This window comes from Lactuca sativa, chromosome 8, assembly GCF_002870075.4.
Source record: "Lactuca sativa cultivar Salinas chromosome 8, Lsat_Salinas_v11, whole genome shotgun sequence".
NCBI lineage: Eukaryota > Viridiplantae > Streptophyta > Magnoliopsida > Asterales > Asteraceae > Lactuca > Lactuca sativa.
In genome coordinates, this window is record NC_056630.2 from 132,974,265 (window position 1) to 132,991,489 (window position 17,225).

A 17,225-nucleotide genomic window follows, 5' to 3' on the forward strand; every position below is an offset into this window, starting at 1 on the left:
TCACTAGAAATCGAGATAAATCCATCATTAGATAATGTGTTTGTGTATGTTTTTAACGTCATGAGTGGAGGATGATGGCGTGCCTATATGTCGAGCTTAGAAAACAACTCAATAAGTGTTATACCGATTTTTTGGATGCATGACTTTACTCGTTAACTTTGACAATGCGATTCTAACACCTCAAATGTCTTGGAAGTATAGCAGTGTTCATCAGGCTTTTCACAAAGCCTGAATTGCAGATGCCAATAATTTACATATTTCTTTGGGAGTTAGGGACCAACTAAAACAGTAGCTTTTTGCTTAACAAGGAATAAGAATGTAATAACTTGAAAGTAGTTTGGTAAGGAAAGCGAGTAAGATCATTTATTCATGTTCAAGAGTACTGAACAGTAACTGCCTTGAGTTATATGAGCAAGAATTCACTTAGAAATCTGGTAATCTTGGGCTTTATTTAACCATGGGGTGCATGTTTGGGGTTATATTTTGACTCATAATGAATCCCCTTCTGGAATCCTTTTAATTGCTTGGTTATTGGTGTGCAGGCTCCTAAGATATGTTTACTTGGATCATCATCATCTCAGACAAGCAGCTTCTCTACTAAAGGTGTCAGTCATTTCTACATGGGCTATGATTTTGTTTTCCTTTTATTATTTTTCTTTGTTTGTTGGTAATGAGCTTATCAGTACAAAATCTTTGAAATTCTAGGTAAAAAGAAGTCAAAGTCTGATGGAAGTGATTCAGGTGAAGAGGGTATGTCTAAAAAAGATCTAGCCCTAAAACAAGCAATTGATCAAATCAATACTTCTCATGGAAAAGGTTCCATCATGTTTCTTGGTCAGTGTCCTTCTCCCAGACATGTCCCAGTAGTGTCTACAGGATCTTTCGCATTAGATATAGCATTGGGTGTTGGTGGATTTCCAAAGGTATTTACACTCTGTTTATTTCTCCCATTTATACCCTCCAATTTCATCTGATGTTCTTGGTTTCAATCTGTTTATTCAGGGACGTGTGGTGGAGATATATGGTCCAGAAGCTTCCGGAAAGACAACTCTTGCCCTACATGTAATTGCTGAAGCACAGAAACAAGGAGGTGAATATCCAAGCTCTTGATTACATTTCATACCCTTTTGTGTTCACAAAAAGTCATTTTCTCATTAAATTTTTTTTATAGGTTATTGTGTATTTGTTGATGCCGAACATGCCCTTGATCCATCATTAGCTGAAGCTATTGGTGTAAACACTCGCGATTTGTTATTATCACAGCCAGATTGTGGTGAACAAGCTTTGAGTCTTGTAGATACTATCATCAGAAGTGGTTCAGTTGATGTTGTTGTGGTAGACAGTGTAAGTAAGGTCTCTATTTTATAAATACAAATTTTACCCCAAAAAAGAATCTTTTTTAAACTTGTGGGTTTGTTATGTAATATAATGTCAGGTTGCTGCCCTTGTGCCTAAAAGTGAACTTGATGGTGAAATGGGTGATGCACACATGGCAATGCAAGCTAGACTTATGAGTCAGGCACTTCGTAAATTAAGCCATTCGTTATCTACATCACAAACTATTTTAATCTTCATTAATCAGGTACCAAAAACTATATAAATTTTACCTGTTAGACATAAAATATAGTCTGAATCGAGTAATTTACAAATTTGACTCAGGTAAGGTCAAAGCTAGCTACTTTTGGATTTGGTGCACCCTCTGAAGTGACTTGTGGTGGAAATGCTTTGAAGTTTTACGCTTCAATTCGTCTAAATATTAGGAGGATAGGACTTGTCAAGAAGGGCGAAGAGGTAATTTGCATATTTTTTAGTAATTTGGGATTAATGGGTTAAGCACTTAATATGGACATCTATCTATACATGGTTGTTTCTTTTCGACCTAATCTGGACAAAATGAGCTAATGGATTAAGCCAAAAAGCCTGGCTTAATATATTAAGACACTAACCCTTTACCTATTTGCCCTTCTTCTTTCTTTGTCCCATTTGATGAATGTTTTGAAATTTGTTTTTTGGAATGTAAGGGTAAAATGGTGATTTGTGTCTGTCTTATACACAGACATTAGGAAGTCAAGTTCTGGTGAAGATTATGAAGAACAAGCTTGCACCACCTTATAGAACTGCTCAATTTGAGCTTGAATTTGGGAAGGGTATATGTCGTGAATCAGAGCTTATAGAGTTAGGTATAAAACACAAATTCATAATGAAAGCTGGTGGGGCGTATTACAGCATGGGTGAAATGAAGTTTTGTGGTAAAGATGCCATAAAACGTTATTTGGCTAACAATTTACCCATACGTGAAGAACTTGAGACAAAACTTAGGGAAAAACTTGTTGATGAACCCAAAAAGGAAACAACAGATGCTGAAGAAGAAGTAGATGATGTTATTGCACCGGATTCAACCGATGAAGAGGTGACCGCTGTGGAGGCATGAAGTAAAAATTACGGATTTGACCTTGTATTGTAAGTTGTAATGTGTTCTCTCTTAATTTTCTTTGTCCAAGTGGGGATAAATGTGTCTTTTTACAAGTCTTTCCGGCAAAGGTGGCACTTGGGAGAACATGCACACGAATCGGCTTGTAAGTATGGTAGTTTTGTAATATGGGTATCAGGTCGTATATTGGAGTTTTGATTTGAATGAAAAATGAAAGCCTCTATGTGTTGCCTCTATTTTATGGTTTATTTTGGTGTTAATATTTAAATTCAAGAATTTGTTGTGCATAAGATTAAACTCGAGGAAACAAGGGTAAGTAGTTTTTGTTGGGTTCCAAATTTATAGAATGTTTTTATTCTGTCTTGTCATGTATTGGCATAAACCACATTTCCTAGATTTGGTAGTTTATATCAAATAAAAGTTGAGATGATCTTTTGCCAAAAGAAAAAGACATTACAACAATTTTTTTTTTCAACATACCATTTTAGGGAAAGGAATGCTTTAAGGAAGCATGCAGCTTGTCAATAGAAGGAAGTTCATGATCTTCTAGGGTGTTGGTTATCTGTGTTGTTTCATAGAAAAATTCACAATTTTGAAAGGCGTCTTCTTGTCATGGTGAATGTTGGATAACTATTGATGATGAGACATGTTGCAGAAGCAGATTCGGCTCAAGGTAAACCGTAAGTTGGACAACATACATTAAACTTTCTCCATAATGTTTGTTGACAAGTATACACCATCATATTGCAATGACGAGTAATGCCTTGATTTCTACAGTAGGCATTAAACTCATCGGAACAAAATTCCAAACCTTTTTCAAGCGACAAAAACATCCCTTTTGTGCTTTGAGAAGAATGTCCAAGCTTTTTGAGAAGTTGTTAATATTTGTCAACGTATATTGATTACCTCTATGTGATGTGATGATACCTTTGTGCCTTTATGGGCCCCAACAGTGGAATTAGTAGGAGTAGAGAATCTTACCCTTTTTTGCTTTCCAAAAAACACAATACCCACAAAATGGAAGCTTACTAGTGTTTTGACCACATAATAAATTCTGCTTACTCAATTCTCCCGTATAGAACTCTCTCATGTGGACAAGTCTCATACGCCACTATTTGCCTATTTGGTAATATCGGAATTCATCATAGATAAAGATGAAAGTGAAACATCATAATTAACCAAGATAGTAGAACTATCTAAAACATAGAGATTGATTACCTTTAGAGATATGTTCGTTATCATAAGATATCTTGTGCTAACTCTAACTGATTCTATGTGTCCATTTAGATCAAGTGAACTAAGATAAATGAAACTTATCTTCAACTTTGATACATGTTTCATGTTCCCAAAAGTATGAACGATATCTTCAAACATCTTGATAAGCATATTCCCAATACCTTCAACATCATAGGCCATGACATCTCTTATAAGAACAGAGCCTATGAGGCTCATATGTAGGAAACCACTCTTTTAGGACGTACACATGGTGGGTGCATCTTCAATTAAGAATCCATTCGAGTGAACAACCATTACCTTCATCCATAATGTCTAGAAGCTCACTACCACCATCCCAGACTACACTAACGTGGCTTGATTCATTTGGATTGTTTATGGAGGCATTAACTTAAGAGTATGAAATTTACATATAAAGATCTCAAAAGCCTTCAATACATATTTACTTAAAAAAAAACTAACCATGAGACAATGAAGATTGATAGGTAATTAGCCACTACGATTGTAGAATACTTTACCACTCAACAAAAGTTAATGTGGTAAGCGATTCTATAAGTTGCAAAGAGTATGAGAAGCCGATTAAAGTAAGATTGCTGTGGATCGAGTTGGTTCAAGTCCCATCGAAAGAATCAAGAATGTACAAGTGACTGAATTGAATGATGAAGTAAACAAGAAAGAAACATTGGGCATAAAAATGTTGTTTGACAAGAATAATCAAGGTTTAAAGCCTTTCACCAACCGAGTACAACGATACTTAATTAAAAATTCTGGTTTTCATTTCAACTACACAACGTTTAAAACATATTGCGGTTACAAAATACAGGAATACATTATGCCCCTCTAATTAGTACACAATATAAAGGATGCTAAGTACACTAACAAAGTGTAGGACCCCAATATTACTAGAACAAGTGACGACACTCATGATTTGAACAAGTGAAGTGCATGATTATATATATATATATATATATATATATATATATATATATATATATATATATATATATATATATATATATATATATATATATATATATATATATATATATATATATATATATATATATATATATATATATATATGCCACATCTTCCTTTCTAATAAATAAATAGCTTGAATCTCCTACTGCCATGTGTCAAAGTCATTAATTGCCACGTGTATGCCTCTTAATCTTCCAAGGATTGGTTTCCTGCTCATATCCACATACATCCAGAAAATCAGGAAACAAATACTAGAAATCTGCAATTACCGAGTCTTTTTGCTACTAATTAGCAAGATCAAAACCTATTTCATGGAAATCAATTCCTAAATTAAAGGCCAACCTATTTATTTATACGATTTCTGCTCCCGCTCGACTACTCCCTTCTTACTGATCGAAGATTGTTGTTGCCGGTTAATTCTTTGATTTTTTTTTCTGCTTTTGTGTTTCGGTATGTATCTGCAGATAAGTAGAGATCGATCAATCATATATAAATCATAACTAGCATGAACAGATTGCAACCTCCATCCACACCTTTCAATTCCGCATCTGAGGAATTTAATCAATTTTGTTTTTAGGGTATTATGCATTTCTTCTGGTAAGCATAATCTTCTTCTTTTATGTGATAATAGATTGGTCAGATTAATCAGATTCCATATTGATTAATAATCAGAGTGATTAATCACCGAAAATATTGACTTAATTAGCATGATGAAGGTAATTATTTCCAATTATTTTACTCAATCTTTGTATTTAGTATTTTAACTTGATTGCTAACTTAAGTCAATTGATTTAAATTTTAAATTTTGAATATATACGTTTTTTAGGTATGAGAACTAAAACTCTGTGGTGATACCGAATATTTTGATTTGATTATCATTATCAAGGTTATCCTTTCCAAATACACAGGTAAATCATTATATTTAATTCATTTATCCCTAATTTATGTTATTCTTTTAATTGCTTCTTCATTCATCCACAAGAATTATTGTTGCATTTGGACGTGTTTTGCCCCAAAATTCTGTCCAAAAGCTGTAAGTACTATGTGATATCTATTTTTTTAGATTTTTTTATGTATTTTTACTGATATTACATAGTGTTTTTTGTGACAATCTTGAGCATCAAATGAATGGAGATATATACAGGGACAAGTGCACAACAATTTTCAAATGTTTGCGATATTAACATCTTGACAATGGGTTTATAAAGATAAAACCATGTTACATCAAGCCACAATTTAAGCAATTTTCCTTTCTCACAACTTTTACTAACCAATTATTTTCAGGTTTAAGTAAATCACAAAAATTGGTCTATGTTTGTATATTTTAATTGCCATTTTACCCCTGAACTAACACTGAAAAATGAAAACCTAAAACTTATAAAATCTTAATTTAGTATTACATACAACTTTTACGTTTTTAGATCTTCAAATAACAATATTTTATATAATTCATTGTTAATATTGGTTACATTGGTATATGTTTTTATGGGTTTCATCCAAGGACAAAATTGTCATTTAAAAAAGTATTAGATAAATATTTAGATTTAATGAGACCTGGAGACCAAATTTGAAATAAAAAATGAAATTTAGAGTAAACCTGTAATTTTAATTATATCATATCAACAAAATTAGTAACTAACTCTTTATATAATATCAAAGTACATTTTATACTTACTGAATTGAAAGATATTTTTTTTTTGTAAATTTCAAATGTAAAAGTGGTATCCAACTATTCATCATTTGTCAATGTGTAACACGGACCATCAAAATACATTCTAATACATTCTGTTTACATTGCCATAATTGGGTATCCATATTATAAATATCTTGTGGTTATTTTAATAGAAACAAAACAATCATATATGTTTTTTTTTTTTTTTTTTTTTTTTTTTTTTTTTTTTTGAAAATCTTCATGTTAGAAAATATCTCATATATAAAAATATACTTTCAAGCTTCTCTGCTATAATTTGCAATCCATCGTCTGAACATATAGTTTATTCTGACATACTATGTCGATCCTTATGTGATCCTAAAGTCTAAATGCAATTTTCTAAAATTAGTTACTCTTGCATTTGAATATATGGTTTAATCAACACCAAATCTGTTAGAATGTTATAACTTAATTTTTTGTGTTTTTGAAAAAAGTCCAATGATAACAATGTACTTCCAAAGTACATTGCTATAGTTGGGAGCTGTTCATAAATATGTGCGTTCTTATGTATTACCATTTTACCGTTTCAGCTCGGAGTGAAGCATATGATTTTGTTGCATAGTATTTTTAACCTAATTTTGAATATCGTTATTATTTTTTTTTGGTAGTCATTTGTATGTATTATATTTGGACATTAAGTTTGTCATTCAATTTCTAGATCACTAAATGACAAAAAACAACCATGACAATAATGACTATGTCTCTTAGGTCGAGCATTTCCCGTGACATTTTTTTTATCTAAGCTTTTACATATCTGAAAAATCCATTGAAACTTTTATCAATATAAAAGTGGATATTTTTTAAATGACTATTTCTTTATTTTAATATAATCTTTTATTTATTATTACTAAATGACCGTTCATTCTCCATTTTAATTTGTAAATTGTTTTTGTGTTTATGTATTTTTCTTACATTACAATATTACATTAATTTTTAATTTGTGATATAACAATGTCATTTTCATACTTGATTATGTTTTTTTTTTTTTTTTTTTTCATTTTATTTAAATTTATATTGTGTTGTATAAAATTATAATTTTATAAAATATCTACAAATACAAAAGATCGATATAGTCAAACCAATTTGTTGTTATATTTGAACTAATCATTATATCATTATAAATTAACAAACATATTCTTATCATTCTTTAATCATTACCTTATAATTTATTAATATTTTTTAACTTTCTCATCCGTGGTGTCCACGGTTTATAACCTAGTAACTATATATATACAAGGATATCACACGCCTCAAAAACAAGCATAGAAAGAGTACATATACCATGACATGCAATTTGTTGTTTCAGGAATAAAAATTACCAACAAGTATTTAATTATGAACTTTCCTCAAAAAACAAAATACGTATTTTTTAAGGAAAGGGATGCTTTAAGTAAGCACGCCACTTGTCAATAAATGCCAACTCGTCAGCATTCAAGTTTGGAAGTTCACGATCTTGAAGGGTGTTGATTATTTGTGCAGTCTCACCGAGCAGTTGAGCCGCTGCATGGACGCCTGCCTCCCTTTTCTCTATCTCCTTTTCATGGCATCTCCTGGCTATGGCTTGGGGTAAGTTGGTGAGACACGCTGCCAAAATGTCAGCGACCATTGATGATAATTGCAGAAATAGTTCCTCTTGACTAACCTGCTCCATGTTGGCACTATAGGAGAGAATGAGTGTTTGGGTGATACGATACATTGAATTGGCAGAAATACACCTGTACTTGGAGTTATCATTTTCCTTGCTTTCCACCTCAGTGATGATGTTTTTAGATGTGTCCCTCAACCATTGAAGAATCTGTCCAGCTGTATTTGCAGGTTTTGGCATGAGCTTGTGTCCTAACCATTCTCGGTGGACTTCAACTTCTAACCACAAAGTTTTAGCCACCTTCTGAATGCTTACATGATCATTGGTAACATTAAGGTTTTCTTCCACATGTGTGACGTAAACAAGACCTTTTCTCACACCACTCAACAAGGCATCAACCGTATCTTTCGAGACCTCAGGGAAAGAAATGGCGATGGCTGTTAGTGTAACCAACGGCAAGCTCCAGCAATTGAGATATTCTTCTGAAAGTAAAGATGGAACATGATGGCTGTCAAACTTTTCAACCCCTTCAAAACCTCTGGATTCCGCTAGAAGCTTCATAAGATTTTTGGGTTGTCGTTTTTCAGCCTTTTGCATTAAGCGATTCACGGATTTTAATATTCCTTTCAATGTTCTCTCAGCAAACTCCATGTCGTCTTCAAGTTGCAATACGTACTGACTGAGATCTTTATCTTTTCCTGGTTGCTCCGAATTTCGTGTCAACACAGTGCCTGAGGCGCCAAACATGGCCTTAAATAACCACTTCCAACAAAGGAAACAATATGAGACACATATCACTAAGAGAAGTGGAAAAACTGCTATCGTTTTGCATGCTACCACGATTGTCTTCTGAAATACTATGCAAATGCTGAGAAATAGGATTTTTAAATTCTCGATGACAATCTTGGCTTTACGGCTACTGAATGGAAATGGTATGCTTCTTTGTTTTCAGTCAGATAACTTCTGAGTCCAGTAGCTCTCTACTTTAAAGACCTTGATCACATGGTTTGATATCCATTTTACAGACAACTTAAAGCTTAAGGCTGCAAAACATCTAGAAATAGGGGCGAGTGTACCGAGTATGACTCCGCTAAACTGTATTAAAAGAATCACTGACATTGACCACTTATAATTCGTTTTATAGTCCGTTAGATCTTTAATATAGTAACACACCATATAAATGTGTAAGGCAGTGCTAGAAGCACATATCACCCCAGAAGCAGAGGTTGTAGCAGAGCAAACTATCATGAATTGAGGACTTCCGGTTCCTGCCATGATCCAGTAGTTGCTCACATGCTGCTTTAGCTTTTCAACTGTTAATCTTCCTGGTTGTAGTTGTTCTAGATCCTTTAAGGCTGTTTGATCGGTTGCTTGGTATTTCGATTCTAGTATCTGTTTGGACTTTAAAATTGCTAAAGATGAACACACATATATTATCAGCAACATGAGTAACAAAACCACATAAATGGCTGCTATGGATTCTTGACCTTTTAAATATGCGGCCATCGGTAAACGTCCTCTTCGCTCAAAAATATGCAAGAAAGATTTATCATCTCCGAAATAGGAGAGAACTTTTGTGTTTATTTGAATGCAAACGTTGACAACCAAGGTGATTACCAGAATGACTAAAGCTATCAAGTTTGAGACAAGTTCCTTGTTTTCCATGGTAGCTAGAGAAGGTAATAAATTTGCCATGATGGTGCACATAAAGCTCAAGCTTCCAAGCTTTGCAGTGTGGTCCACACGACCTGGCATTAGATTAGTGAGATCATTGGGTAGCTTTATTGCAACAGCTATCACAGTGAGAGATGCAGCATTCAAAGTGAAATAGTTACACGGAAACCATAACTTTCTGTTATTCAGACCATGTAATAAATCGGCCACCATTGCAAGGATGCATAACAGAGATGCTGATGCGATATAAACCCCAATCCATGGCAGAGGTTTGCTGTACCAGTTTTGCTGGTCTGACTGGTATATCGAGAGCCACAAGTGAGATTGGTATTCTTTTGTAATGTTGCTGCAAGACGCCATATATTCATGAAATTGTTTATACTCATGGTACAAATTCGGACTGAAGATCAATGTCATCCTGCAATAGAAATGAAATGCTGGTATGCTTGAAGGAGGATTTAATTTTGAGAAAGACTTGAAATTAACGAAGAGGTGTAAGGAGATGTAAAGCGCAATATTTGTTTTCAGAAAGACTTGAAATTATGGAGCCATGGAGGTCAGGGATGTATGTTGCTTCGAATATTGTTACTTTAAGAAAATGAAATTTCATGCATGGTTATAATCTCTCCCATGAAACTTTTTAAACAAATGAAAAAGTATAAATTAATACAATATTTAGGAGATCGAATCCAGAGTTTCCTCAACTAATTAAGTAGTTCTTATTAGTTATTACTTAATAAAAGAAAATAAAATTAAATTCTATGATTGATGTATTCATCCATAATTTGACCAAGGAAAATGTATGATAAATCTCACAAAAATAATTCGATTGTCATTTGTATTGTATGTATTGGTGATAAAGGTAAATCGTAAAGGCAAATTACAAAGGTAAAGATAAAGGCAAATGCAAATGCAAATTCGCCACTGAATGCATATTGTCTAATTAAGCGTCCAACTCACACTGGTCCCACAATCAACTCAACTCATTTGCTTGTTCTCTTTTTCTTTTTTTAAAGGCCATAACACATCACACATGATATATATTGGATAATAAAGTCGATCATGAATGAATATCAATGAAAAGTTATACATTGGTGGTAACAAATTACATATATGTGAGCAATTGGTATTAAAAACAATCCAAATTTGAGGTAATATTGATGAATTTAAAGCAGACTTCTTAGAAGCTCAAATATCTTTCAAAGATGATACCATTAATTGGTGGTGAAGGAAGCATGCAATGCATATATAAGTTTGCAGACTGAATTCCTCCAAAGCCTGGTAGCAATTTGTTATCAAAACCTGCGCCTAGCTACTGGATGCCATGGCCATGCATGATGCATGGATGCCTTTTTTAGAGATGATCTTGAACGCTCAAACAAACTTGGGAAGAAAATATGTCTGATAAAAAGAGCTTAATTGGTCAATTATGATAACAGTAGCATTAGTCAATTCACTTGCATGGGAAGCAGATTCTTCAGACAAGATCCTTCACGAAGAAAGATATCAACTGCAGATAGTGGTGTATAGTCATCGCCCACCATGTGTGGACCAGGATTCATGAACATCCTGCAACCAAGATAATTCAACTTTCACAAATTCTAGACAAAAATGGGAAACTTATCACTTTATAAGTAATAAAGGCTAGGGTACATTTGGAAGAATTTAAGAAAAGCTCGTTGAAACGCTAGTTTAAATAGCTTTTTAAAAATTATCTATTTGTTATTTTTTTGGTTTGCCAAATATGAAAAACTAAAAATAAAGTCAAAAAATAAACTATTTGTGGCATGCCAAACATAGCCTTAAATAATTTTTTTCTTTTTGACGTGTTATCACTAATATTACACTATTGAAAGTATAAGTTGGACCGGTCTTAAAGAATATAGTTTAATTAAGTCGGTAATTGTACTAGGTAGTTAGTGGCTAGGAAATTATGGCAGTTAAAAATAGTTATTTATGGACAGTTAGTTAGTTATTAAGTGATAGTTATAGTTTGTTATTATTGCCAAATGCCAACCACCAAATTATGAAGAGTTGCAATGGCTACAAAGGGTTGTGATGGTTGAGATGGCTGCATGTCTATATATACGTGTGTATGTATCAGTGTATAGACATGGAGTTATTAATGAAATTGGAAACATATGTGTTTGTTGTGTAAAGAAAGTTCTTGTAGTTGTTCACACATATTATTGCAGCAACTTTCCTGCAATGTTTTATTTGTCAAATTAACCACAACATAAACATAGCATGAAGCATAATCGGATATTTTCTTATCTGTTTTGGAGAGATTTATCATTTGCCTTGGTCAAATTATGGATGATTACATCGATCATAAGATTAAAGCTTTGAGGTTTGATTTAATATTCTCCTATAATTAACTACCACTTAATGCACATATTATTTATATGTTAGTTGAGGATTTTATATTATCTATTTTTTAATGACATTTTTTGGAAACTCTAGATTCACCTAAATAAGCTTTCATTTTATTTTCTTTTTATTTAAAAGTCTTTTCCTGCAATAATATTCAAGTTTCATGGGCGGGATAAAGTGATAGATTATAAACATGATAGCTTTCGTTTTTTTAAATTAAGTAGCATATAAAAGACATCTAAAGAAAACAGAGTTGATACCACTAACAAAAATATAATTTCTAGATATTGGATGATGCTAAACACGCCCTGTATATAAGTATCCTGCTGCAAAATATAAATAAATTACCACAGAACCTATGTATCTTGGGCATCTTGCAAGAACCTCAAGTTATTCTTGAAAATAATCTTATTAAAGATCTAGCTAGTTCATTTTCATCTATACTAAAATAACCTATTAAGTATTAACAACAAACAACAATCAATCGTAGTAGTAGGAGAAGCAAACTAGTAATTAGGCACCGAAATCTGTAAATTATGGAATACAAATCTTCTTGCAGTAAATTGTTGATAAAGTTAGTAGTTTGCTTCGTCTACTTCCAATATTAATTATCTAAATGAAACTAACTAAGCAGAGGTAGATGATTTGATGCTAGGAATAAGGGTAAGCTTTAACTAATCAACAATTTGGAAGTAATCAATAGACTTTTCTAATTTTCTTTCTGTCACTATTTCTTACCATTTTCGTCAAGGAATTTCGCCCCGGTGACGACTATTTCTTGGGGCTTTTTACTGCCGGAAGCTTTATTCGATGACGATGTCCCAGACGAGTGGTAGCTTGTTGTAGAAATACATTGTAATGGTTTGCTAGAAGCCTAACACCCTAGTGAGTGAAGGCAAACAGGACAGGGTTGCATTCCCCGCCTCCACCTCCAAAATTTCCCCATTCCCCCGCCCCGTCTACGCCCCCGAAATTACATGTTAAAAGCGAAAATGTATGAAAGATTAGGGTTTATGGGAATTATGGCTCTGCATGGGGCGTAGATGGCTTGCTACACATGACATAATTCATTAAGCCCATGCGTGGTTTTTATGCCATACGCATGGCGGAACCTTAGTTGCGCAGGGTGCAAACTCTAATTTTCGGGGTTTTGAGCCATATTTAAGGACTTTAACCCCTTGAGGCCCTTCTTATCATCAACCTCCACCTTCTTTGACACCCAACTCGAAACCCTAATCCTCTTGAGCAAATTTTGAGCCTTTTTATGTGTTTTAGTGCTTTTTGAAGAAGAAGAAGCCCAAACTTGTGGATTGGTGAAGCTCAAGTTTGTAGATCCAGAGCCTACATTGTATTACTCAACCCTAGAAGGTATAAAGCTTGTACCTTAGCTTGTACCTTGTTGGTCCATGTGTTAGATCTCATTAGCTTTTTGGTTTTCATGTTCTTTTGTCCCACAATCCTGAGTCTTGTGATCGAGTATGAGCTACTCCAGACCCTGTGCTTGTCATTTCTTGTTGTTTTTGAGGTTGACGAGTCATAAAAGTGGGATCCTGGTTGTCTTCATTCACCCATGTAAGATTTTTTTGGTCATTAGTGAATGTTATGGGATTAGGGTTTGATTTTGAGCTCCATTTAACCATGCAAATGCATAAAGTTATCGACTTGATCACTTGAGACGTTTATTGGACCAGATCTGAGCAGTAGATGGTTGGTATTTATAGAGTAAGAGCTAAAAATGGAAATGGCTTAACTGCATGGTACATTGGGTGTTAATCGGGCTACGCCCGCGTAGCTCGATTATTCCCCGATCTTTCCATCTAAGGCTCTACGTAGTGCTTAGAGCATGATGTACACAAGGTGTAGCACTAGAGAGTGTAATTTGTAAAAGATAGACTTTTGGTCAAGTGGGTAGGGTCAAGCCATGGAAAGATAATTTGTTGAATTTTAGAAGCTCAAATCATTGCTATTATTTAGTATATTCATATAACTAATATATATATATATATATATATATATATATATATATATATATATATATATATATATATATATATATATATATATATATATATATATATATATATATATATATTAACGGGGCATCCGAGGGGGGGGGGGGGGGTTTCAGGACAGGACTGCCCAACTAGGGATGAATTATAAAACCGGAAAACCGGACCGGAACCGGAATCGGACCGGAACCGGAACCGGTATAATCGGAAAATGCTTAAACGGTCTGGGTATTGGGTTCCAAAATTAGTCTTATCCGGGTTCAAGTATTCCGGGTACGGGTCCAACGGGTCTGAGTATTTCGGGTAAAAAAACTGGAACCGATTTTTGGAACCGGATATGTAAAAAAATCGGAACCGGGTTTAATGGATTGGAACCGGTTTAGTGGGCCAAGGAAACGTTTTTAAGACTCTTAGGTTTCAAGAAAAATGTAGGGGTGTAAATGGCGTGGTTGTGTTTCGATTATAGGCTAAAACCGAACCATAACCATTATATTTGGTTAATGTATTTCAGTAACCATTAAATATCGGTAAGTATCGGTTATTGTTAATGGTTTTAATAGGTTAATGGTTAATATCAGTTAACCATAATATTAAAAAATAATATAAAACTTGAAATTATATTGATATCAAAAATAAAGAATAGAAAGTTATTGGGTACCTTACCAAAAAGTCAATAGATAAACATTAAACTGTTAATATTTCTGTTGATAGGAAATCTCAAGAAATGTGGCGTGCCATTAACTACTTAAATTTACAAAACTGGAAAACACAGGTCATAACTTCAACAAAAGTATTTTATCGCTAAGGGTATAAAAGGTTAATATATTTTTTTCTATCAATGTAAGGCTATAACAAAATATAAAATATATCGAACTTAAAGCCTAACCATACATATAGACCAAATACATATAGAACAAGTTCCAGTTAAATTTTAAAACTCAACCAATTTGGCAAATGTTTTCCAAATTTTAAAACTCAACAATTTTACAAAATTTTCGTCAAAGGAGATTATTTCCATATTTAGGTATTCCTTGCAAAATTTAGCTTAGGCCAAACATGTTTCCGTCTTACCTGTTATGTATAAAAATCTTTGGATAAGTGGATATTCTAAAATTTTTAGTTTGGTTTGAAAACAAAATAACCTAACCCTATATATATATATATATATATATATATATATATATATATATATATATATATATATATATATATATATATATATATATATATATATATATATATATATATATCGATTGGGTTAATAATGGATCGGTATATATCGATTAGGTGAATAATGGATCGGTTACCTTATAAAACCGAAACCGGTTATATCCGAGTCTAATACACGAATCCGGTTCCAAATATTAATTTCCAGTTCCATACCAACTTTACCCGGTTTGATACCCGGAACCGGTTACCATATACCGGTCTGGTTCCCGGTTCTTATAATCCGTCAATTTCGGGTTCCGGGGTTTCCGGGTCCGGGTAAACCTGTCCGGTTTTAGACCCACTTTCATCCCTATGCCTAACTTCGTTCCCGCCTCCGAAATTAAAATGGGGGTTAATCTTTTCCTCTCCCCCGCCCCCACCCTAGATTTTTTTTTAAATAAATATACCCCATTCGTGATCAAGACCCCGTGGGTTCGAGGTTCCACGAGACTTTTTGACATCCCTACTAGTAGGGGTGTGGGTTTGGTGGAACTTTTGTATTTAAACCATCTATTTAAACGTAGGGTGTCCGGGAGTAAAGACTTATTATTTTATTGGTTTTTTAAAAAGTCAAAATTGTAAGAATGGTCCCCGTGGTTTGTTGAAAATTGTTACCTTAGTCCAAGAATGTTTGGACTAGCACCACCTTTCTAATAGTTCATTTTGTTACGACTTCGATCCAAAAATATTTTAAATTTTTAAAAATGATGGATTTACCCCTTTTTATTTGTTTTTTCAATTTTCTTTTATTACAACAATTAAAAATAAAATAAAAACAATTGTAATGACCCATTTTCATAGCAAAAATTTCCATTTTTAATTAAGGTAAAACTTTACATTTATAGAATCCAAGTTAAGAAAACCATTTGCTCCAAAGTACATTTGTTAAAATATCAGAGTAATATAATAAACGCGGAATCTCAATTGTTGTTTCAGACTACACTTCGACATCCCATTACATACACATCTACAACTGAAAATGTCTTCCGATAGCAGTGAAGAAATGCAATTTTTATTTGTTAGTTTCAAATTTGTTTCTAATTAAATGCATTTATTTTAGATTATACGTTAAAAAATGTTTAGTTTACGCAATTATATATGTATTATAGGTTTTCTGTTTAATCGTGTTAAGGCAATTACGAGATTACATGGACTTATACATTTATACTACATGATACATCGTTATCAAAAACCCTAATTTTTGCTAGTCCAAAACGTGTTCGGAATCCGAAAATCATGTCCGGAATACAATGAACTGGGTCTGGAATTTATGGGCCGAAATATCGTACCCGATTTTCGGATTCCGAAACATACATACAAAAATCCTAATTCCGGAATACATTTAGAAACCCTAAATTTGGAATACAATAAAACCCCTAACAAGCAAAGAAGCGCGAATTAAATTTAGGAATTAAAGAGTACTTCTGCTTAGATCTGATTTCACCTTTTCCTATGGTTGATTTCTAATGGATGGAATATATTGATTACCAACTTGTTATCTAGCTATAATGATCAAATATCTAGACTTACTAGTTTATGTATTACCATGTAATGATCATGCACAAGTTTAACACTAAATTGATAGTAAGCACATGTCGGACTATGAATGATAAAAGTTACTTTCCTATGATCAAGTTAAGAAACCAACACAAATTAAGATTAATTATGCTCTTTAACACAGTTAAAGATACTAGCTTTTACCTAGTCTAAGATGTGATTAATCTTAGCTCTAATTATTTAATGATCATAAACAATTGGGACAACAAGTTCATGTAAATAGAATGATCATCTACTACAATAAACTCATATCAAGCCATTTAAAGACTAGAACTAAACATGCTAGGGTTTATCAAACATAAGTAAAATCAATATAAAACATCCAATATTCGAAATCGACACATATGATCAGGGTTCATCTACACCAAATAGAAGTATGGGGTGATTAGCCCATAACTAAATTAGAAACAAACAATAAATCTAAGTTAACAAGAAAAGACATGGTAAAATCTAGCAAACAGA

The 17,225-nt window shown here is 33.2% G+C and overlaps 3 protein-coding genes across 4 annotated transcripts in view; 1 reads left to right on the forward strand and 2 right to left on the reverse strand.

The window, feature by feature from the left end:
* Window positions 1-2,667, forward strand: part of LOC111919923 (DNA repair protein recA homolog 3, mitochondrial) — a 3,066-nt gene extending 399 nt beyond the window's left edge. The window contains exons 2-8 of one of the 2 annotated variants that reach the window (XM_023915474.2): window positions 543-603; window positions 706-923; window positions 1,003-1,090; window positions 1,172-1,353; window positions 1,436-1,582; window positions 1,660-1,791; window positions 2,057-2,667. In XM_023915474.2, the coding sequence (XP_023771242.1) occupies window positions 543-603; window positions 706-923; window positions 1,003-1,090; window positions 1,172-1,353; window positions 1,436-1,582; window positions 1,660-1,791; window positions 2,057-2,431 (1,203 nt within the window). In that variant the 3' untranslated portion in view covers window positions 2,432-2,667. The remainder of the gene's footprint in view (window positions 1-542; window positions 604-705; window positions 924-1,002; window positions 1,091-1,171; window positions 1,354-1,435; window positions 1,583-1,659; window positions 1,792-2,056) is intronic. The other variant, XM_023915475.2, reaches the window with a different exon arrangement.
* A 5,058-nt stretch (window positions 2,668-7,725) lies between these two features.
* On the reverse strand, window positions 7,726-8,688 carry LOC111916548 (uncharacterized). Its single transcript, XM_023912212.1, has one exon. The coding sequence runs from the start codon at window positions 8,686-8,688 to the stop codon at window positions 7,726-7,728; it is 963 nt and encodes a 320-aa protein (XP_023767980.1).
* A 201-nt stretch (window positions 8,689-8,889) lies between these two features.
* On the reverse strand, window positions 8,890-11,156 carry LOC111916667 (uncharacterized). Its single transcript, XM_023912341.3, has 2 exons — window positions 10,828-11,156; window positions 8,890-10,033 (listed from the first exon to the last, which is right to left on the reverse strand). The coding sequence occupies exon 2, from the start codon at window positions 10,030-10,032 to the stop codon at window positions 8,890-8,892; it is 1,143 nt and encodes a 380-aa protein (XP_023768109.1). The 5' UTR covers window position 10,033; window positions 10,828-11,156.
* Between the last annotated feature and the right edge of the window lie 6,069 nt (window positions 11,157-17,225).

Coding starts and splice junctions, on each gene's coding strand:
- LOC111916667 (XM_023912341.3), bottom strand. CDS start 10,032: ATGACATTGATCTTCAGTCCGAATTTGTACCATGAGTATAAACAATTT.
- LOC111916548 (XM_023912212.1), bottom strand. CDS start 8,688: ATGTTTGGCGCCTCAGGCACTGTGTTGACACGAAATTCGGAGCAACCA.